The sequence below is a fragment of the Daucus carota genome, chromosome 8 (genome assembly GCF_001625215.2).
Source record: "Daucus carota subsp. sativus chromosome 8, DH1 v3.0, whole genome shotgun sequence".
NCBI lineage: Eukaryota > Viridiplantae > Streptophyta > Magnoliopsida > Apiales > Apiaceae > Daucus > Daucus carota.
Window position 1 is genome coordinate 20,855,997 of NC_030388.2, and position 23,438 is coordinate 20,879,434.

Genomic DNA, 23,438 nt, shown 5'->3' on the forward strand with positions numbered 1-23,438 from the left:
TATGTTTGGAAAAGATTTGAATTTTCTGATTTTTTTATTCTTAAACCTACATATACTAAATTTGGATTAAATGTACAAATATCCTCATATGAAAATATAGTCAGTTGAATAATATAATTTAATTAAAACTCAATCCATTAATACTAAAATATTAATAAAATGATGTTAAATTTTAAAATATAAATAATAAATTACGATTATATATCCGCCCGTGCTTCGCACGGGTTAAAGGCTAGTATAAAGAAAAAAGAATACATGACATAAATTGAATATGAAAAAGACAATGGGCCAACTATCAAATACCGTACGTTAAAATTAAATACCCAACTGGTCCTGCACCTCCATGATTGTTTTGGCCGACTCCCTCAGCTGCTGAACTTCTTCATCACTAAGATGCACATTGGTCACACCCAAAACTCCACTTCTGCCCAGCTGTGCTGGCAGGCTCAGAAACACCCCACCCTCATCGATGCCGTAGAAGCTGGTAGCCAGCACCGAGACCGGATGGATCCTCCGCTGGTTCCTGAGAATGGTTCGAGCCAAGCTAGCCACCGAGTAGCCGATTGCCCAGGATGTGTAGCCTTTCAAACTTATCACTTCATATGCACTCTCTACAACTTCTTTGTGAATTTTCACCAGGGTTTCTTTTTCGTACGCAATTTGTTGCCTTTCCAAGAAGCTAAGGATAGGAACTCCTCCTACACTAATGCTGGACCACAGTGCCACGGAGCTGTCGCCGTGTTCTCCAACTATATAGGCCTGTTGCAACAATTAGATAATATAAATAAAATTTATAATAAAGTCACCATTTAGTAACACTGTATGTAAAAATTAATAGAAAAAATTGTTAGAAAAGCTATAACCATTGCATACAATTTTTAAAGAGTAAAATTGTAACATGTCTCACATCGATGAGTGTAGACTTTAATTCAGTTTATAAGTGAGTACTACTTTGTACCAATTGCACCATGGCCTATGAATTACCCAAGTGTGCCAAGTCTTTGCAGTTGGGTCAGTGTGTTTGGCTTATTTCCTGATTTGAAATTCGGGATTTAACTCGATTTTCAAAAAACGTAAAAAGAATCGAGATTTGATCTGGGTAGCCACAAAAACGCTTTTAGGTACGTACTTAACTGAGTATGTAATACAAATTAAAGGAAATTTCATAATTATTTGATCTAATTTTTTAATATAGATAAATATATTATGCATTTATTTATGTATTTTAAGAAAATAACTCCAACAATAAATTGAAATTTACCTGCACATCTTGAGCACTGACGTCAAGGTGATCAGCAATGAGGAAGCGGAACCTCGATGAATCAAGATTCGTGCCAGACCCGATAACCCTGTTGGCAGGAAATCCCGAAAGTTTCCAGGCAATATAGCTCAGCACATCCACCGGATTCGACACAATCAACAATATCGACTCTGGCGAGTACTTAGCAAGCGGTGGAATTATACTCTTAAACATGGCCACATTCCTCTGTAACAAGTTCAACCTAGACTCTCCCGGATTCTGTCTAGCTCCAGCCGTGACAATACACAAATCCGAACCCGCGGTAATCGAGTAGTCCAGAGAGGCCTGGATCTTGGTACGAGGAAGAAAAGCCGCGGCATGCTGGAGGTCCAGCATCTCGCCTTGTAGCTTATCAGAGTTGGCGTCGACGAGAGCTAGCTCGTCGACGAGGTCTTGGGTGAGGATGGTTTGGGCAATGGCCATGCCGACATTGCCCACGCCAACAACGGAGATTTTGGTGTGGCGTTTGGTTGGAGATGGAGGAGACGTGTTTTGTATGGGCTTGAAGAATGAAGGGGTTAAGTCTAGGCCTCCTGGGCCTAAGCTTGATGATGATGGAGCCTTCTTCATGATGTAGGTCTTTGTAAAGTATAGAATTAATGGTTTGTTTATCAGGGTTTTTGAATAAGTTTTGAGAAGGTTTTTGCAGATATTTATATAACCATTGATAGTAGAGCTGTTCACGAACCGAGCCGAGCCGAGTTTTGACCGAACCGAGCCGAGCTTTAATTTTTTTTCTGACGAGCCGAGCCGAGCCGAGCTTTTTAATCGAACAAAAATTGTGTTCAAGCTCGGCTCGTTAACTAACGAGCCGAACACGAGCTTGTTCGCGAACAAATACGAGCCAAGCCGAGTCGAGTCGAGTCGAGTCGAGCTAGAAAAAAAATAAGGACAAACCGCTAGTTGACTCTTAAAATAGCTAACCTAATAATTTCAATTTTTTTGAAACTTTGTTTATATCACTAAAATGTATATATGTTAACATCCATACAGTTGGATCGGTAAAAAATATTTTTTAAAATATTGAAACACTAAACTAGGATTAAACACTAGTTAGCGGTACTAGTCAAACTTCTACTTGCCTGTTAAAAACCAAATAAAATTATTATTTCCTAAAATTTTGTTTACATCACTAAAATATATATATATATATATATATATATATATATATATTATGTTGAATTCTGAGTCCAATAACATATATAAATTATAAAAAAACCCCGAAAATATTACATTTTTTCGAGCTTTAACGAGCCGAACTCGAGCCGAACGAGCTCGAGCCGAGCTCGAGCCGAGCTCGAGCCGAACATACTAAAAGCTCGGCTCGAGCTCGTTTACTTAACGAACAATTTTTTGTGTTCGAGCTCGAGCTCGTTAACTTAACGAGCCGAGCCGAACGAGCTCTTAACGAGCCGAGCTCGAGCTTGTTCGCGAACAGCTCGGTTCGTTAAACAGCCCTAATTGATAGTATGAAAGAAAAGTAGTACAATGTACAAGAAGTGCATGGATTGTTGGTCAAGAAAGAGGAAGATTGGAAAGTTCTATTTTCTGGTCAATATCAACGTTATTACCTACCATGTATGAAAGCATTGACGTGAGCTTTCGGACCATTTTTTCCTGCGTTCTTTAATCTTTTGTTATGGCACTTTATATTTCTTCTAGATTTTTTAAGAAATAATGGAATAAAGACGTGTGTTGTCTTTAATGAAAGTTTACTTCTGCGTCCTGCGATATATTTTCTCGGCTGTTTTCTACTTTGATTTCTTGGTTGACAAGTCCTAGACTATTCCTAGCTAGCTTGATAATGCAAATGGCCAGGAAGTCTGGACGAATCAACACAATGGTTTACGGGTATATTCGTCAAATATACCCTCTTTAATTTAACACTTTTATTGCATATTATTATCTTCGATCTTCACTTTTATTGCAAATAATTTTTTTTTAAGTGAAAATTAAACTATTTATAAAATATATCATTTTAATATGACAATAAATAATGTGGAGTCTTGCTAGAGTTTTCTAAAAATTGACTAATAGCAAACACCAATGAGGTAGGAGGGACTTTATGACTTTTTTCTATTAGAATTTTTTTTGACCCTTTTGTGTAAAAAATCAGAATTTTATAAGAAACTGTAAATGCAATTTTTGTTTCATGACTTCTAGTTTATTCCTAAATAGTTTAATCACTTATAAATTTTAATTTACTTCTCAGTTTCAGTCCATTTCTTTACTTTAAGAAATAAGCACTTTTTTTAACCTTATCCAAACTGTCCCTATATATTTGAAGCATTTTCAACACCGTGGGACGTTAATTAAAATTGACTAAATTGGACTCGTAAAATATTATGCAAATTTTGTGGAATATGTAAGATATTATACTCAAACAATAATGATGATATTAATTGACTATATATTCTAGAAATAATATATAATTATTATTTCAATTGTTATAAGTCAAATATTATTTTAATATAATAGTAGAGGATCTCAAATACTGTTATAAGCCTGTGGACAAATATAGCTACCAATTTTATATGACTTGGTGCACATTTTTTTTACATATTTATCATTCATATTTTTTATTTATCACATTACATTTATAGTTTTTGTTAAAGACTTGAGAGGGTAAGAGACGATAATCTTCGACAAATTTTACATATTATTTTAAAATTCTTATAATCACTATATTTATATTTAAAAATAAATTTTATTTATGAATAATATTGTTTGTTGTAATTGGTATGATTTATTAAATTCTAATTAAGATTTTTGGAGGATCCAATCATGTATTTAGCATTTGCCCGGATAAATAAAAAAAAAAAATTGGGATTTGTTGCCGTTGAAGAATGATGATGAACTAAAGAAAAAACTCAATTACCTCAACAACCATGGAGGCGACGGCAGCACTATCGGAGCTAGAGCGTGTCCAAATCCAGATTCTCCGGCGAATATCCGACCTCGAACTCCGCGTCGGCCTCACTCACTCCCCTTCTCCGGTCACAACCGCCGACAACGACGCCCCCGCCGAAGCTAATCTCTCCGGCCACACCACCGAAGCTCGTCTCTCCAACATCCTATTAGAAAACGGCGTAAACGACTTCAAGTTCAAGAGAGTTTCATTTGATTACTACAACTGGACCTTAGATTCTAGACGTGATGCTCTTGGCGCCGCGTCTATTGATCATCTTTGCAAGAGCATTGTTATGGTACACATTTTCTACATTTACACACTTGTCATTTATTTTGTACATTACAATTATCTGATTCTCGAGCGATATGTTTGGTGTTGTTTGGCATTATTTTCTGTTTTTAAAAATGACATTAATGTTGTCTAGAGTTAAAATGAAGCAGTGGTTGTTGAATTTTTTAACATTGCTCTCGACTTGTGACCGGAACTATTTGAACAGGGAAGATCAATTTGGAGAGGTACTACCATATATATGATCTAAGTGTGGTGCGAAAAACCACCAAGGTTTGTTAAATTTAGAAGGCTTAATACCCTTTGTACCCTCAATATTTGGGGGTGTGTACTGATACAGCCTCAATGTTTTAACTCGGGCGATTCAACCCTCCAAGTATCTGATATGTTTTGATTAGCCCTCATATCGGGATGAAGCCAAAAAAGGGTATATAAGGGAAGGTAAACTTGACAATTACTATTGAAGATAAAATTTGCTCGTTCATTTTAAAACCAAAAAAAATACATAAGATGTGTATTTTAACTCTTTTAACCCTCAATGTTTAATGCAACATCAAGGATTAAAAAGGCATTAAGAGCAAGTCGAAGAGCTGCCTTATCTTAGACGCCTTATATGATATCTTAAGGTAAAATTTAGGACATTTGATGAAAAAAGTTGATCGAACAATGTCCTAGTGATGCCTTATATCACTAGGTTAACATCTTCAAACCTTATTTTTAAGGCACCTCTCCTTGCCCTATCCTATATTTTATAATAAATTATTACACACCATTCTCTTTGTCTCTCGACTTTATATTGTCCTTTAGTGATAAAAGAACACCTTTAATGATAAAATATTAAACATATAGTTGGAATAAGGCACATTGTTGGAGTTGAAGTTAGTTAACTATGTCCTAAATCACCGGGACATCTTTTATTTATTATATTTAAGGCTAGAACTAGGACATTGTTGGACTTGCTCTAAGCCAATTTATAAATGAGGCTCAAATCTATAATAATGTTGTGTATTGACTCTTGACACATGTTATTTTGAACTTGAAGTGATCTATATATCTTTAACTAATTGTGAAACTCGACCGAGATAAAACGGTTTAATTATCTGAAATTAAAATATTGGGTATCTTAGCAATTTATGTTTGCATTGTAATTTGTTTTTTTTTTTAAATTTAAATCCTATAACTATGTTGTGTCCTGATAAATTATATGTTCTCATTGGAGTTGTAAATAGCATTTGTTGCGCCTCAACTAAACATAAAAGTGAGGAAATATATGTGGTCTATACCTTTAAGTTGGTGGCTCTTCTAAATCTCAAAGTGTTTGGGAGGGATTGGTTGTATCATATATTAATTTTGATACTTTCCCTTACTCGAAATCCTTTTTTTCCTTAAAGAGTGGATCACTTACTTAGTTACCGCTCTGCTCTTTTAAAGTTTAACATGTTAATATGAGAGCTGAAATGTATCAAACATTTTATTTATCACACTCTTTGTTACCAAGATTCGGAACGAAGTGTAGAGCATGAGTATGTGTCCAAGTGTCAGACTTGACACATTTTGAAAAATTACATATATGATTTAAAATACATGTCTAAGTGTCCGTCACAGCCCACGGGTACTCGAGATAAAATGAAGAGTCTGGATAACAAAGCACACCCTATGGATTTGAATTTCTGTTATTGATATTACTCAACTAAAAAGAGTTTGAATTTAAACTGGACTTTTCAAGTAAATACAAGCAAGAATGTATTATGTATCTTTGTCAGTCCCACAACTGGATTATATTTTATCTAGAATATGGAATTTTGTTACCTTTATAAGCTGTATTAGCGTTGCACAGCCAAAGTGCAACTATCATCTCCGTAGAGAGTACTGAGAAATATATATTTCTTTACAGGCAGGTAGATACAGAACATCTATCTAAGTGAGTTTCAAGCTCCAAGTAGTAAGGTAAATTACTTAGAATATCTTATATTGGCAAATAGGTTAGATGCTCTGAGTTCAATAAAATTGGTTCAGATTTTAAGAAGTTCTTAAGGTAAATAAATTATATTTTTTCTAAATAAAAAACAAAGTCTACAAGACTGGTTAAAAGCTACTTGCCAAAGTGCTTGTAGGTCTGTCACTGATATAATGCATGGTTAACTTGTCAATAGATATAAGGCTTTGGATATTAAATCAAATCATGCTTTATCATTCAGGAAGACTATTGATCTTAGGTGTGGTCTTTGGCCCAATAGTCATTGTATTATCTGGTACCTTTGACAAAACTGTTTCTTGCTTCAGTCATGAATTTTTTTGCCTTTTGAGTATTCCTGCTCAAACTGATTGTGATAAAAGAGATCGTCGAATCGTGGTCAGCTGAGAATACATTTGTTCAATAAACTTTGCACAAACACATAACTTCGTGATCATGATGTCCATATTATGATTATGAGTATCTTGATATTCTATTGTGCACAAACACATAACTTCGCGATCATGACGGCCATATCATGATTTTGAGTATCTTGATATTCTACTGCTCGCTAACTAGGAGAATTACAAATTTTCCTTTCTATTCTCTTAAGTTAGATTTTCCCGAACTGATAGAAATATATCACGTATACCCCAACAATACTATCATATTGATGTGGCACATTCTTATGCAGGTAAATACTCAAGCCCCATCAAGCATCACGGATTGTAGTAACCGTGACATGTCAAAATATTATGTTGTTGTTGTGCAGGTTTGACAACTCTCATCTTACGTGTATGATCAGTCATTTTGTGGAATCTGTTATCTTATTAGCATTAAATCTATAGCTTTTCGTTGCAGTATACTGCTCGATTCAATGCCGAGACTGTGAAGAACTTTTTATACACTCTTAACAATGGAAAGATACCCAAGAAGAAATTCAATTGTAAGTCTAAACGTTTAATCTCTTGAAACAGTATAAATGACTGAAAGTTTCATATGGAGGCAACTAAGCATTTTGTATTGTAGTATGTTATACCTGATAGGATAAACGTATGCTAGGTTTCTCTTTCCTAGTTTCAAAACCCTCAAAAAGGTTAGTTTATGTTTGCTAACATCTTTACTCTTTACAGACCCTACTTTCAAGTGGGACAAACTGGGTGTGTTAGCTATGGTTCACTTGGGGATGGTTGGGACCTTTGGGTTATCTAAAAGTGTGACTAATAAGTTATTAGTTAAAGTAATTGGTGTTTGCTACTCCTATTTCTTAAAATTAATATAACTGCATATTTCAGAAACCCACAGAAGGTCTTAATCACGCTAGTCATTACTGCACATAAAGTATATTTAAAATTACTACAGAACTTATGTCAATTTTAATGAGTTGGCAATTTTAACTGATAGGAGTATGTTATAAATTAAACTAGGCCTGCATATAAATTTTCTTATCTCTGGCTTATATGTATTACCACATGAGTGAAGAAATTTTGACTGTCCAAGTATCTAGATTTAGGAGCCTACTATTGTTGATTAACAACACTAGTTAGCTGATCTTAAATGGTTTTTGTGTTTTCTTTCAGCACTGAAAGAATATGATTCAGAAATTTGCTGCATTTTATCTTTTTACTGTTTGTTCCTATTCTCTCAATTATTAACAGCCATGTTACATGGAAATGGTAAAACATGTACTTCATATTTAAGCTTTGGCTACTGTAACTTTCATTTGATATACATTTTCTGTAGTGAGGCTTGCTCCAGAGGAGACATCACGGATGTTGACTGGTTATGAACACAATGGAGTGACATGTATCGGCATGAAAACTGACATTCCGGTAAATTAATTGACTTTAGTAGCCTTCTAGCCCTCCGTTATTCTTCATTTCCATAATACTTTGCCGAGCATTTAAACAATTAAATGTATAATATTTATATGCCTGTGGTGTGGTATTATATAAGTATGCTTTTCTATATCACACACACACACACACACATATATGTATGTATACATATTTTAAATTAGCTTTAGATATTTTTGGTTACTGCTTTCCGTAGTTTTCATAGTAATTTATATGTTTGCACTCTTTTTTGATGAAATTTTTGCCTGCCAACTCCCTGGGCTTCTATCATGTTTTTCTTCGTTCGTATTCATAAACACACACACACATTCAGTTAACATCTAATAACTTCAAATGGAGAAATTAAATGTTACTTTTCCTCAACAGAGGAAAAGAATTTTTTTTCTAAGCTATAAAATTTAAAAAAAAAATTTCTTTTCAAAATCATTGCTTACAGAAACCCTTCTATAGCAAATCACATATATTTGTTGCATTATTACCCAACCAGACAACCCACCTCAATATACTATCCTCTTTTTTTTTGCTAAGTCAATATACTATCCTCTTGTTTTGCAACAGTTAGAAGCTTTAATATTTAATTTCAGTCATCATACATGCTTTCTCTTTCTAAATCATGTTATGTTAATCTGAGGAGATAAGTAGGGACAGTTGTCTTCGCATTATTGTTTAGTGTTTAATGAAATGGGATTGTTATAGCATGGATGTGATTATTATCCGTCATCTATCATAGAGTCCCTCCAAAGATTTTTTTGAAGCTGTTGAATATGAATTCATCTCACTGATACAGAAGTTTTTAGCCTTTATTGGAAATTAAATGTGGTTCATATATTTCATATCATGGTAGTTGTATTATGAATTTAATTAAAATGAGTGGAAATCATTTACATATTTTAACTTTTCTGAAAATTAAGTTAATTATGGTTGAGTCAGTTTTATTTGGATTAATCTATTATTCAGCTATTAGGATGCTTTAATTGGATATATTGTGCTCTGAGAAGTACTCCATTTTTTCCTTTCATCTATATCTTATGAAATTCAATATATTGAAAAAGATTCAAATAATGTTCTTATTATATGCCTGAATTATGTGTACCGGCTAACATGTTTGGCTTTGCTTATATATAAAGCAACGCATGAGTTTGAATTTGTTCAGCCAATGTATGTTTTTGTTCACAACAATGTAATCATTTATCTCGCATGTGAAATCTGATACTAGCAAAATGAACCACGGCTGCATCAAGCACGATCAAGTTGAAGGTGACTTTGACTAATTTGTTCTTACAAATGACCTAAATATTTGTAGAAGCAACTTACAGTCCTCATGCATCTTAATTGCATAACATTGAGGTCAACTCCTGCATACAAAGCCTTTTTGCTAATCTTTTGTTTGTTAACACAACATTGAGATGAGGAAAGGATCATTGTTCGTTAACATAAAATGAGTAAAATAGGTAGGTATAAACTATTAATGTTTATTAAAATATGGTGTGAACGTTTAATAGGTAACTCGTCTATTATTACAGGTGATTTTGGACGAAGCAATTGTGAAACTTAATCCTGATTTCTTCTGGTTAGGAGGTGGAGAGATAGATTTGAAACTGGGTATCAGAACATCTGAATTCATCAACTATCTAAACCCTTTTGTTGTGAGCTGCAGCAGTTCTTAACCTGCCATGTGCATAAATCATTGATTGCTGGCAGGGCATGGTGTAAGGGTCGCAGAGACTACGATTGTATGGTAATCTGTCTGCCTGAAACTGAAAATAAAAAAGTGCCATTATTATTGATTTCTTCTGTTGTGTCGTTTCAGAAATCCAGCTTTGGAATATTGGCAAATATTATTCGGAGAATTAGTTTGCTGAACTTGATTTTTTATTCTCTTAATTTATTGCCTGAAGGAAACAAGTAGCGAATTTGTTATCTGTATGCAGTTCTATTCTTTGTTTGTTGGAAAGACCTAGCAAAAAATTTAATGGCTGATGAACTTTTGATTTGATTTTATACAAGTAATCTGTTTCTTAATCATATATGTATGGATATGGGGAAAAGAAGTCATGACAGTTGAGAAAGCAACTGAAACTGTAGAAAGTTTAGTATAACCGTCATCATTTAATGAAAACCAACCAACACAGTTGCATCATGTCTGTTCAGAAGAAGAAAAGACAAGACATCCATTCTGTGTAGGCTATTATTCATAACATATTAAATTCGACAAAAACAGACACTACAAGGGACCAATGACCATCACCACCATATTTTTGTTAGCTACAACTTGTTATGAAGTGAAGAAACAGTGGCCTTTGTCCACATTCTGATTTTTGTTCCGTAGTAATTTGCAAGATATTCAATGGAATTGAAGAGTAAAGTTACTACTTCGAAAGCACTTCTTAAAAGTTAAACGTGTATATCCTTTTATATGTATAATGGTCCGTTACAGTGAATTATGTGTAGAACGTTCTGTTACAGTGTATAATTACCTGACATGGTGACACGAGAATGTGAAATGAGATAGTAATTGTATGCTATGATTAAGATTTAGAGTTTCATTATGTGAATAGTTGCTGTTTGCAGTACTTGGGTCATCACCCAAGACTGTTGTGTAAGAATGAGATCTACAACTTTCTGTTGTGGATAGGTGGTTTTCGATGGGGTTGAGCATAATCCATCGCTACCACATCATCTACGATTTCGCTCTCTTTGGTGTCCGCAGTTTCTCTGGCTTCACTTGGAGAAGATTCTGTTGTGGACCTTGCTTGCCTTCTCCATCCCTAAGAAAAAACAAATAAATGTGTAAAAGTTAGGTTATGCCCTATCATATATGTGTGTGTATATATTACTTGTATATGTCATTGAAATTGAAATTTTTCTGCATTATTTTGATGATTTATATCACTATATTTACACGTTAGAAGCAAGAAATATACAATTATGTTTTTTGCAAACATTAAGAGAGTTGGCAATAGATTCTGTGGGTATTAACATACTAAAGCTTAAATTTATACCTCTGGCTGTGTTGCCTCTTTCGGATGTGATATATCTATCTCTCCTCCTGCAGGTAAAAAAAACAATAAATATTAGAACTCAAGTTTGGTAACAGTTTTTGAAGGCAAGTTTTGAAATCACTTTGGCCATTGTTCTCGAGGATTCTCTTGAATATTCACTTTACATGAACAATACAAAACTCAAACCAATCAAACTTTTATATGCAAAACCTAAAAGCATTGTCACATCTAAGTTGTAGTATGTGTGGCTTGAGGTCGTGGTTTTCAGGAAATTAAAGTTCTTACACCTTAAGAATGTCTGAAAAAGTTTAGCAAAATTTGTTTTGCCTAGATAACGCCTTCGTAGAACAAAATTGATTAAATACCTTTCTTATTATCATTTTTGGGGATTGTTTGCTCTGAATCTTTTGCCATCACTGTATTTGTGAGTTCATTAGCACCAGGGCTGTTTGCTTCTCGTGCTTGTACTACTTCAGGCTCCGAGTCTGTCTCTTTGTAAAGACTAGGGAGGCTTTTGCTATGTAGATTCTGCTGCAGATACATAAAGCAGATAAGTCAGCTGCATATTCTCGCATGTGAAATTTATGTTAAGTAACTAGTGAAAAACTAGTTAGTTAGCTTACCTTGACAACTGTGTGAGATCTTCTGCTATTTCTGTTATCATTTAAGCTTAGATGGCGAGCTTTGCATGCATGCAGAGAAAGAAGTAGGACTAGAGGGAGAATATAAATGAGTTTCGACATGTTGGCTGCTGAGAGATGATTCTTACTAGGAATATATAACTATATGTAACTATGAGATGCCTGAAGATGCTTTTTGCTAGCTCAATAGCTGTATAACTGAGTTCTGAGGTTGATCAGGTTCTGAGGTTTCCATGTATATAAATAGTGAAGAGGGAATGCAAGGCAGTTAATGCAGGTTGCTAGGGCTGTTATAGAGAACATGCAAGTGTTTTGCATTGAAGAAGACTGAAAATGAAATCTAAGATTTTTGGTTTCTACTTTGTCCCCTGTTCATCACTTTTTAATCAATTAAGGGACCCTCTGAATGGTCCAGCATTATGAAGTACGTAGATGCATGGAATGAGTATAGGTTTGGAGGCATAGAGAGATATTTTTGACTTTGAGATGGACTAAGCAGATCGGATATGGATGGAAATATGAAGTAAATTGATGGGAATTTCAGTTTCTTTTTCATATGTAGTAGCACTTCTGCAATAAAACTACGGAAGATGAAGGAACTGAGAACATGTAGACAACTACAAAAAGAAGAGCATATACGAAGCAAACATTTTGTTTGAATGATATTGACTATATTTAAAAAATGAAAATTTATTATTATTTCAAATTATAATAAAATATATTATTTTAGCATGACAACCGATGATGTTGAATATTGGCACACGCCTGTTGGCCAAATATAATCAAACATTACGGGTTGGCTAAAGTAATAATGGACAACATAGTGTCCAATTATAATTTTTTTTCCCGTAATCTTCATAAATTTTATTTATAATATGTACTAATTAATTTTAGTGGTTAGGAGTTTCCCGGTTCTTAGAAATAGATGACTCTATCATGTAAACAAAACAAAAATATTTTCGTGACACCAATCATATATAGCGAGGTTCAAATATGAACTATGAGAACTATATTCTGCACTTTAAAAAATTGTCGGACATTTGCTAGTGTTTGGTGGAGACTGGAGAATAATCGACGGTCCTCCTGTTGTCTATCCCGAAGTTCTACGATCCTTGTCCCGGGAGAATTGACAGTTTTACCGTGAACAATTCTTGCATAGGTAACTCTATTTAGCTGGTGATCTTTATTTATAGCTGTAAACCTTTGTTACTTGTGATGGTGAACTGTGTTGCTAATTAAGGAGGCGTTTGCTTAATGGTTAATGAGCATAATTAATGAGAATCGAAACCTCAAACCTTTTGTTAGATTTGGATTAGCTATTTTGTGATATGGAATGGAACGCTATTTCTGCTTGATGGATAAATCATGCCTTACACACCTCTTAGATACTCATTCTCATACTCTTCATTCCTCTTCCCGATTCTCATTCTCATCTATCATCCAAATGCCCCCTAGTTGTCTTTCAGTAGTTCATCAATCAAATCTGACAAGTGATGGTTGGTTATAAGCTTCAGAAGATTGTGTATAATCTCTCCTTTAAGTACCGGAGACAAGAGGATCTGCATGACATTAGCCAAATTTATGGTTTTATTTTTGTTCTCACATTTTCTTTTTAAATTTCAACTTTATCAACAGTCAAGTATCCTCAGTCAGCTCCTGCTCTATTATAAATCCAATTTTCTACCCTCCTTGCACAGTGTCTGTTTATCAACAGCTCCCTACGAAAATGTTCACCCTGTTGCCAGATGATCGCTATTAAGTAAAGCCTAAAGTGTGATCTTGTTAGACAGACCATACTGTCTACTTATAATGATAGTAGTTGAGAACCAATCCATCTAAAACCTAATGGTGTTAGAGGAAGGCTCCAATAGGATCTTATGCTATATTTCAACACTCTCCCTCACTCGAAATCCCATTTTTGGGTTGAAGTCCCTATTAAATTGTGAGAATATTAGGGGTGACGGAGAGTCGAACTTGAGACCTCCGCCCAACCAGAGCTCTGATACAATGTTGAGAATCAATCCATCTAAAACCTTAAGGTGTTAGAGGAAGGCCCCGATAGGATCCTACGCTATATTTCAACGGTAGTCGTGTTAGGAACACACATGAAGCAATGCATATGCATTGCAATGAGAACTATATTCTGATCATCTGGTGCGCGCTCTGACGCCCCAAGTTGAAGCTATATATGGTTGTAAACGATTTAGCCTGTTGGCGCGGCCAGATGTTGGACCAGGCTTAACCAAACTAAACGTGGCTGGCTACATACATAGCGAGAGTCATTTATGATGAGGAACGCAGCTGAAAAACATTAATTTGAGTCGACAAGAGTCTGGTATATTACAATTTGAAACATGCAGGTCCTACAGAGAGTGGTATGCATGTAGGGGCTGGACTGCCTGTGGGGGACAAAGTTTCATGCTCAGATCCTGATGTGAATCAGGACAAGCATAGTGTCTGATACCAAAACCCCACCGCCTTACGGCAGATCCACAAGTTTTACACCGGGAGGCAATATAATTATATCGATTTTATTTCCAACAATTCAGTTCGTATACAGACTAAAATTCTCCTCTTTCAGCAATTTTGAAGGTCAATATTTTAGAATTTGAACTAAAATAACCTAGCAGTTAACATACTCAGACTAATTATGAAACTAAATCAGTTTCCTCAAAATAGTTCCAGGAGTTTTTCGACAATGAGTGGTTCTCATTTAAATACTGCTTTGTAATTTTTCTGGTTCGTTCTGGACCAGAAAAGCTATCTAGTGTTCTTTGAATAATATATGGAACATTGTAGATTGAGATCGCTGTCCATGTTTGAATCTCTGTTTCATCGTTTATTCCAGAGTCATATCAAATTGGAGCTGGAATACAGGATGAAGACAAATTGGCTTTCACTTTGACTTGTACAGATTAGGACCGCAAGATTTCCCAATCAACTATGGCCAAGACTTTTTCTTCAACCTGTTAAAACCATTATGAGCAACTGCTAAAACTTGTTCTCTGGTATGTTCTGTCAAAAGTCACTTAAATTCTATGTGAATCTGCTCAGACGTTCGGTTTGTATGTTGTATGTGTAAGGTAATCATGCATTAATGTTAAGTGCCTGAATTTCGGACTTGCAGTAATTTGACAAGGACCTATTAAGGATAGTAATACGTGTTTGTTTAATTTAAGTACAATCTTTGGGTAGGATCATGTAAACTCGAGGACTTGTTTGGCAAATGTATGACTGATATAACTTTAGGTAGTATTGGAACAGATAAACTTATATGTAATCTGTTATACAACAGAAATTAATACTAATAAGCAGCAATTGAACAACAAAATTTCATATATATACATATCGGCTGTTATACACAACAATGCACACACTCCTACATCGGCAAATTATGATCTATATAGCCATATAGGTATTATACATGGATAAGTTCTTTCATTCTCATGAGTATGTGGTGTAGTCACCAGATCTCATCTTAGCACAATATGATCTGACTAAGGCAAGCAGCACTTGGCCTATGTTTCTCATTGATAAACAACTGATACTGAGCAGTAGTTCTTATGATTAAGAACTTATGTAACAGATTGTTCTATCCAAAGCTTTATACCTTTGATTAAACAGAGCCAATTTCCAACTCAGCTTTGTTTTCCAACTGCAGGCATTTGATTCTACTCGATGGATATGTGCATGTCAGACAGAGTAAAAGAATCACTGCTCATATCTGTACAAGTAGAACTGTAGTCAAGGATGCTCTTACACTTGCTGAAATTACGCCAACGATCAATGTGAGCCCTTACATCTGGAGTCAACCCTGGGGTAGGTATCAGTTCAAGGTTTTTCACTATTTTTTCTGTTTGGCCAAGTAGCAGAACATCATGTCGTACATTTTCTTCTTTATTCTCAATTGAGCTGCAGTTGCAATGTTTGGTTATCACATCTTTCAAGTTAGTAAGGCAAGCACTGATAATATCAGAGATCATAACAGACAGCTTCTCAAACAGTATTTCATCGTTTCCTCCAGCCTTGAATTGGTAGTCCTGCAGAATTGTTTGACATATTCTGTACATGGAATTTGCAGCGATTGCATTGACAGGCCATTTGGAAGGAGCCTCCATTAAACATTTATTTAATTCTGTCCGCTTCACTTCTTTGAACTTGTTCTTTGCTATATCTGACAGTTCTTCGAGTATGTCCTTCTGATGTTTCCCTTCACGAGCCATTGCACGTAGATCAACATCTAGCCATTTGTTAAGAAGATCAATACCTGACCACACAATCTCTGCTGCTTCCCTGGAATTTTTTATGTCTCTTTTAGGATCCACCAGGTTGTTTTCTACCACCCGTATGTACATCAAGGCTTCATGAACACTGTATTTCAACTTTTTAACTGCTTGATGGCCAATATTAGGAATTGAAGCTGCAACTGCTGTTAAAGTTACAATTGGGAGAGCCCACGAATTGGGAGGGTCCTCGGCATCCAGACAAGGAACCTGGTCGCTGTCAAACTCTTTCACCCCCTTGAGCTCTTTGGAATACAGAGACTTCTCCAGAAATTGTATTAGATATTTTGGCTGCTTTTTTACCCCCATCTCGAACCAATGATTCGTTGCATCACAGTCCTGTGCTATCATCAGATGCACCAAGCCTTCCTCTCCTTGAAGATGCACAACATAACGGCTGATATTCATTTCTGTTCTACGCTGTGTCTCAGACTCCGGTTCATTGCATGAAGAATTCTCCTGGGTTCTGAGAAGCTTCTCTAATCTTGTGCAGCTGTACCAGAATATCAATAACTGACCCACAAAGAAGATTGAGATGAGTCTGACTAATTTGCTAATCAATACTATCCCTGACTGCACACCAATACAAAAATCCAAAGTTTGATACTTTAAATTGTGCACAAATCTTCTCCCTCTCCGCCCCAATTTCTGCAAACCTAATGGACGCTCTTTCCACTCAACCAATTTCTGGATCCAGTACTTTTCCACTTCAAAATCTGCCTTGCAAACCATCTTCAATTTCTTTCGGCACCTAAATTTAATGGCTGTAAACCATCTAGCAGCTGGAGCAATAGTTCCTACTCCCACCGCTATGATTTGAGTTACTAACATTAATGTAGTGGACCATTCATACTCAGATTTACCACGACAAAACTTAAACGACCAGGGCATCAGGTGAGCTCGAAGCACAGCTTCTGCTAAAGTCATAGCGCTTAGAAGGCAGAACGCCCCAGAAGCTGTGCACGTCGCTAAACGCCCCCCCACAAACTGCGGATCACAAGTATGAGCCATCATCCAACATTTACTCAGGTCTTCTCTAAGCTTCTTAACTATTGGTAGATCCCTATCCTGCAAACATTCATTTCTAGTAACACTATGTATTCTACTATATTTCATCCGTAAATAACTCTTAGTACTCGGAACAGCTAGAGCCGAAGAACACAAGATTGCCAGCAAAACAAGCATCAAAAATAGCACAAAAATATGTTCTTTCCAGAAAACATAAATTACCCCAGTAGCTAGTTGAATACAGATATTCACTATGGCAGTTATAACAAGAATCCCCAGAGCCATAATATTCATTAACAACTCCTTGTTTTCCATAGTTCCTAATGAAGGCATGAAATTACCCATGATAGTACAGATGAACACAGTGCTGCTAAGCTTCGCAAGCTGATCCTGAGATCGCGGCATGGAGGTGTTGAGATCCACAGAGAGCTTAACAGCCACTGCAATAAGAGTCAAAGTGGTTGCATTAAGAGAGAAAAACCTGCAAGGGAACCAGAATTTCCTGTATCGAAAGGCATGGACTGCATCTAAAGACATGGCCAAGGCACACACTGCAGATGCTGCTGCAACATAGATTCCAATCCATGGCATCGGCTCGCTGAATTTCGAGTCATTCAAGTAGCCATCAGGAGAGCAGCCCAGCTTTCCCATCCTGCTGCTGTATGTTTTTTCTTCTTTGAGCTCCTTTTTGTTTGATTCACTATTCTAGTACTCTGTATGAAACTTTGAAGTCAACTTATAAACTTTTGCTTAGCTACCTGATATAGTAAAGCTAATTTTGTATGTGGCTGGACTAGAACTTATCCCATTTGACCCATCTAGTTATGTAATTGGTTCCTTGACTTCCTTTTGCTCCCAGAATTGACTGCTATTTATATGACTATTTAAAGACAATACTAGAATTTTCTTTGTTCTTTTCTGCAAGTTTTCTTTAGTGTTGATGTAAAAGATTGTTGATGGCTGTTTGCTATTAGGCTTTATAAAATAAACCCTTAAATACACACATCATCACTTTTTTTAAAGGTTGAAAGGTCAGATTTGAACTTTTGTTCCCCATGGTTCAAGCAGTGATGTTAATATTAAACTGTCTAGACTCTAGTATAATATGATATGAAACTAACAGAATAATAAGCTACTCAATACATTAAAACACTGTTTGAGAAAACCTACTCAATATCTATATGCACCTCAGGAGAACCAACAGATATATACTCATTGGATGAGTTGCTCACAGGCCTGGAAGAATGTTTGTTTCTGATCGCAAAGCGCCACTCATCAATATATGAGAATTGATCGTTGTTGAGACTAGGAAGCTCATGTCTCTGAACACTTTTCAGGATCTCTTCAGTCTCACCTAGAAGTGAGGCTGCAAGCTTCACATTCTCTTCTCTGTTTTCTATCGCGCTATGGAAGCACTTGAGTGTGATGACACGCGGTAAGTTAGTGAGGCATGCACCGGTTATATCTGCAATCATAGTACATAATTTGTCGAACAGTTTGACCTCTGCCTTGCGACTATTGCACTGGTGATCTAGAAGTATAGTTTGGCTGATTCTGTACATTGAATTTGCAGCAATCACTTTAGGTGGCCAGTTAAGGGGAATCTCCCTCGGGCCAGCTTCGCTCAATTTCTCCTTGAATTTCAGAACCATCTTTTTAGCCATATCGCTTAGACTGCTGAGATTCTCTGAACATGTTTTTCCTTCTGCAGACATTTTCCTTAAATCAATGTCAAGCCAACTACGATAGAGGTCCACGCCTATCCACAAGAAATCTGCAGCACTTATGATGTTTAGCAGATCTCCATTGACATCAAGACTTTTCTCTACAAGGCCAATGTACAAAAGGCCCTCTCTCACACTTTTTATCAACTTCTTAACAGTGCTCTTTCTGACATTTGGTAGCGCGATGGCAATGCTTGTTAGCGTCACTACTGGAAGAGACCAAACATTAGGCGGCTCTTCACAATGTAAACACTCAACTCGATCACTATCAAACTCTGCTACCCCTTTGAAGCTTGTAGACTTATCTATAAGCCTTTTTAGCCTTCTTGGACGGTTCTTTCTAGCCACATGTATCAACCGGTTGACAGCATCAGAAATGCGATTCAAGATTCTTGCTGGCAATTCTTCTTCACCTTCAAGCAACAAAACATAACGTCCAAGTTCCATCTCTGCTGCAGATCCTACATTATGTGGCTTCGGATTATTACAGTTAGTATGTTCAGAAACGAGTTTTCTCTTCAACTTTTTGCAGTGGTAGCAGCACGAAAGAACTGGGCGTAAGCACAAAATGGAGATGACCCGGACAGTTTTGCTTGCTAAAAGAATGAATACCTGAATCGAAATGCAGATAGTGACTGTCAGATTCTTGGAAACCTGCAAAACCTTTCTACATTTCCGGCTATGGATCCGTATATCCATAGGTTTCTCCCTCCATTCTTTCAGCCCTTGTAGCCAATAACTCTCTATCATGAATTCTCTTTTCAAGTTACTGAAACTTGCTTTCTGTGAGTATTTGTAATTTGTGCCAATAAACCACCTAAACGCCGGTCCAATACTACCAACAACCACCCCTATAGACTGAATACAAAGAGTTGCAAGTGTTGAATACTTGTAGCTGGAACTGCTAACATACCAATTGACTCCAGCCTTGAAAAACAATCTGATTTCTGCTTCACCTAAAATGAAAGCTGCAAAGAGGCAGACAACTCCTGCAGCAGCGCAAGTCACTGATCGCGCCAAAACAAACTGAGGATTTCCAGTCTGAACCATCATCCAATACTTTCTGACATCTTCAATAAGTTTCTCAACTCTAATCAATTTTCCCTTGTTTTCTTCTGGTTTATAAAACGCTACTCTGTGTAGCTCACTATATTTCCATTCTAAATACTTTTTCGTAGTTGGAACTGCCAAAGCCGAGAAACACAGAATGACTAACAAAATCATCAAGAAAAAAGAAACCAATATATATTCTACCCACAAATTATGGTAAATTACACCTGTATCAAGTTCTATGCCTATATTAACAACAAGGGTGATCACCAGAATAGCCAATGCCACTACATTAGAAAGAATCCCCTCGTCGTGTAGAGCACCTAAAGAAGGCAAATAGTTCCCCATAATAGTACACAAAAACACACAACTGCTAAGCTTCACAAGCTGATCAGCCTGGCCTGGCATTGAACTATTAAGATCCAAGGGAAGCTTCATGGCTACACCTAATAATGTTAAAGAAACTGCATTAAGAGTGATAAATTTGCATGGGAACCAGAGTTTCCTTTCTACGAATCCTCTAAACACATCAGCCGCGGTTGCAAGGAAGCACAATAGGGATGCTGCAGCAATATAGATACCGATCCACAACATAGGCGTACTAAATTCTTCATCTTCTGCTTCATCTTCTTTATATATCTTGTAGTTCTTGAGCAGATCTTGATAGTCCTGACACTTGATTCTAGTGTAACAAGACGACATGCTGCTTTCTTCATGTCTTGTTAGAAGTGCTGCAACTGATTTGGGATGAATTTCATGGCCATTATGTTACTGAAAGTAGCAGAAAGTCTCTCTGCAACACAGAAGCTAGATTAGATATGTACTCATGTGTAAAACAGAGTATTATTACAACTGTCCTGAAAAATAGCAGAGTTATGGAGAAGCTTACACATTACATTTGACATGTTCATTCAAGAATCATTCTACCCACCTATTTTCACGTATCATGTCTTTTACAAAATTGATAGTATTTTTGAAGTAAATATATTTGTGTTTGTATTTGTTTATTTATAACCTGTCTTCTTGCTGAATATTATTTAAAGTGTAAAAATCACCATTTTTCATTCATGTTATTGCTGCCAGAGAAAGCAGAAGGATCTCATGCTACAATAAAGATTAGAAAATTTACACTTTATCACCCAAAATTTTGAGCTTTTTTGTTTTGGTTTTAAAAAAAAATTCTTGATAAAATACATCCCAATATTTTATTTTGGCTTTATTTTGTACTTTTTGACCATCCGTCGTTTGACTTGACCGTTAACAAAGCAGATAAAGACTAAATTTGCTTGTTCCATTTCCATTTGAAAACAAAATCCTGAATCCTATTTCTTTGATTTCTTTCAATCGAATTGCTCCTCCTTTCTCAATCTTCTCTTCAATTCAGCCCAACCTTCTTTGAAAATGACTCATCTTTTGACTGAAGAAAAGATTGTGGGGGTGTTTTTAGTACATTCTCTTCATTTCTATTATCTTCATTTGTGTTTAGTATGTTGTAAAAAGCGGGAATCGGACTTAATCAGTGAAGTCACGGAACAAAGATTAATCGGGGATTAATCGAATTGATCGGAGATTAATCGAAGATTTAATCAGTTCGGCGAGTTACGGAACAGGGATTAATCGGTGATTAATCAGCGACTTTTAGAACAGACTTGCTCCCGAGTTTTTTTAGGAGAGAAAGCAAGTGAATGTAAGTGAAAGCAAGTGTGCTTTCACTTTCATCCCACTTTTGGAGTGAAAGTTTTAGAGTGAAAGTATGCTATTTTTTCACTCACTTTCACTCGCTTTCCTTCCTTTAAAAAACTCGGGAGCACGAGTAGGAGTGAAAGTTAGATAACTTTCCTTTCTCTTCACTTGCTTTCCTCCTTTTTTAAAACTCGGGAGCAGGGTGTAACAAAGACCCTTTCTCGGCATGATGACTCTAGAGTCTGAGGAAGTTTTCTTTATTTCATCATCTGTATTTTTAAAAATATTGGACTGTTTACTGTTTGATAAATAAGGAAGTTTTCTTTATTTCAAAATCAATAATCTACTTGTAGATGCAAAGTTTAGTATTGGTACGTAAGTTTGTCTAGAACTATTAACTAACTTGTAATAGTGATTATATGTACTGAAGTTTGACAGTTTAGTAGTATGCTTTCTATAGGTAAAATATTTGACATTGTAGCAGGTACAGTGATGAAGCTTGTATAGTTCAAGCTCAGGACTTGATTGTACTTTCGATTCAACCATAATAATATGGGTTCATAAGAATCCGAATTGTCGAGAAAAAATTGGTAAAGATACCATGTGAAAACGATACAAAAACAGAGTCTTTTTCCCATCAAACAAATTTCATTCTTATTCAAAACAAAACAGCTTGATATTGATCACAGTACATAAACCCTGAACACTAAACCCAGCTCTCACTCGATCTTAACCTGGAACACATCCTTCCTCTCCTCTTCCTTCACTTTCGGAACCCGAACCTTGAGCACACCATTCTTCATCTCCGCTTTAATTTCATCCACCTTATACACATTCTGCGGCAATTCAATCCTGCTGCTGTACCTCCTCCCATCTTCGCCTTCCGATTCATCCTCCTCGCCTCTGATTATAAGCACGTTCTGCTCCACTGATATCTTCACTTTGTCCTTGTCGATCCCTGGCATGTCCATTCGAAGCTTCAGGGCCTCGTTGTCCTCTTTCACGTCCCAGCCCCTTCGGCCAGAAACTGCACCGAATCCACGGTCAGTTATCTGGTCCATGAAATTCAGCATCTGGCTCAGGCTCTTCGTTGGCGCAAACGGATCGAAAAAATCTGTAGTTCACGCCGGTACCGAAAAATCATTAATTAGCCTCTCAAACCGCTAGATATATAGCAAAATCTATGATGAAAAATTTTCATAGAGCGGCCGACTATCCAATATAATCGCTAAATATAAAACAAAATCTGCGATTTTAATTTTTAAAATTTCTAGATCATTCGGAATATCAAAATATTGTAATTTAAACATTTGCAAAATGGTAACGAACCTGGAAAGAAGGGGTCCCCGCGGCGATTGACAAATCGATCAGAGCGGCGATCAACATCGACATCTCTGCGATCATCGTCATCGTATGTCGTCATTTGAGCATTCGTATTGAAGAAGCGAGGCGCGACAGAAGTAGTGCGAGGAGCATTAGAGTTGAGGAGATTGCGGAACAGAGCAGATGATCTTCTGAGTGCAAGTGAAGCAGCCATTTGAGTGATGTAGATAATACGATAATATTTTGTAACTATGATGATTTTGTTGGGCGATTAACAGTGTGAAAGGAGTAGACACAATTTATAGAGGGAAATGGATGATGCAAAGATGGGTGTGGAAGGTTCTAGCGACTGAGGCGGGGCGGAGGTTGCAGAATGTTCAAGAAACATCAAGATTTAAGATTTGTTTTTTTTTTT

At 36.2% G+C, this 23,438-nt stretch overlaps 6 protein-coding genes across 9 annotated transcripts; 1 reads left to right on the forward strand and 5 right to left on the reverse strand.

The window, feature by feature from the left end:
- Nucleotides 1-238: 238 nt before the first annotated feature.
- Nucleotides 239-2,156, reverse strand: LOC108198790 (L-lactate dehydrogenase B). The gene is made up of 2 exons (XM_017366564.2): nucleotides 1,262-2,156; nucleotides 239-759 (listed from the first exon to the last, which is right to left on the reverse strand). Exons 1-2 carry the CDS (start codon nucleotides 1,868-1,870, stop codon nucleotides 316-318), a joined length of 1,053 nt encoding a protein of 350 aa, XP_017222053.1. The 5' UTR covers nucleotides 1,871-2,156; the 3' UTR covers nucleotides 239-315.
- Nucleotides 2,157-4,109: 1,953 nt separating this feature from the next.
- LOC108197387 (uncharacterized) lies at nucleotides 4,110-10,331 on the forward strand. 3 transcript variants are annotated; one of them, XR_001802001.2, is made up of 6 exons: nucleotides 4,110-4,506; nucleotides 7,148-7,225; nucleotides 7,315-7,399; nucleotides 8,197-8,285; nucleotides 9,833-10,047; nucleotides 10,120-10,331. XR_001802001.2 is itself a non-coding variant. In XM_017364995.2 (5 exons), the coding sequence occupies exons 1-5, from the start codon at nucleotides 4,189-4,191 to the stop codon at nucleotides 9,974-9,976; spliced, it is 714 nt and encodes a 237-aa protein (XP_017220484.1). In that variant the 5' UTR covers nucleotides 4,110-4,188; the 3' UTR covers nucleotides 9,977-10,331. The 3 variants fall into 3 exon arrangements, 1 of the variants encoding a protein (XP_017220484.1); XR_010286507.1 differs by having other exon boundaries at nucleotides 9,833-10,042; XM_017364995.2 differs by having other exon boundaries at nucleotides 9,833-10,331.
- A 482-nt stretch (nucleotides 10,332-10,813) lies between these two features.
- On the reverse strand, nucleotides 10,814-12,171 carry LOC108199018 (uncharacterized). Of its 2 annotated transcripts, none has more exons than XM_017366785.2 (4): nucleotides 11,935-12,171; nucleotides 11,677-11,839; nucleotides 11,312-11,358; nucleotides 10,814-11,077 (listed from the first exon to the last, which is right to left on the reverse strand). In XM_017366785.2, exons 1-4 carry the CDS (start codon nucleotides 12,052-12,054, stop codon nucleotides 10,922-10,924), a joined length of 486 nt encoding a protein of 161 aa, XP_017222274.1. In that variant the 5' UTR covers nucleotides 12,055-12,171; the 3' UTR covers nucleotides 10,814-10,921. The 2 variants fall into 2 exon arrangements, with proteins under 2 accessions (XP_017222274.1, XP_017222273.1); XM_017366784.2 differs by having other exon boundaries at nucleotides 11,677-11,842.
- Nucleotides 12,172-15,270: 3,099 nt separating this feature from the next.
- Nucleotides 15,271-18,000, reverse strand: LOC108198319 (uncharacterized). The gene has a single exon (XM_017366078.2). The coding sequence runs from the start codon at nucleotides 17,892-17,894 to the stop codon at nucleotides 15,624-15,626; it is 2,271 nt and encodes a 756-aa protein (XP_017221567.1). The 5' UTR covers nucleotides 17,895-18,000; the 3' UTR covers nucleotides 15,271-15,623.
- Nucleotides 18,001-18,353: 353 nt separating this feature from the next.
- LOC108198320 (uncharacterized) lies at nucleotides 18,354-20,973 on the reverse strand. Its single transcript, XM_064083764.1, has one exon. The coding sequence runs from the start codon at nucleotides 20,717-20,719 to the stop codon at nucleotides 18,410-18,412; it is 2,310 nt and encodes a 769-aa protein (XP_063939834.1). The 5' UTR covers nucleotides 20,720-20,973; the 3' UTR covers nucleotides 18,354-18,409.
- A 1,355-nt stretch (nucleotides 20,974-22,328) lies between these two features.
- On the reverse strand, nucleotides 22,329-23,333 carry LOC108198674 (small heat shock protein, chloroplastic). Its single transcript, XM_017366453.2, has 2 exons — nucleotides 23,030-23,333; nucleotides 22,329-22,814 (listed from the first exon to the last, which is right to left on the reverse strand). The coding sequence occupies exons 1-2, from the start codon at nucleotides 23,235-23,237 to the stop codon at nucleotides 22,420-22,422; spliced, it is 603 nt and encodes a 200-aa protein (XP_017221942.1). The 5' UTR covers nucleotides 23,238-23,333; the 3' UTR covers nucleotides 22,329-22,419.
- Nucleotides 23,334-23,438: the final 105 nt, after the last annotated feature.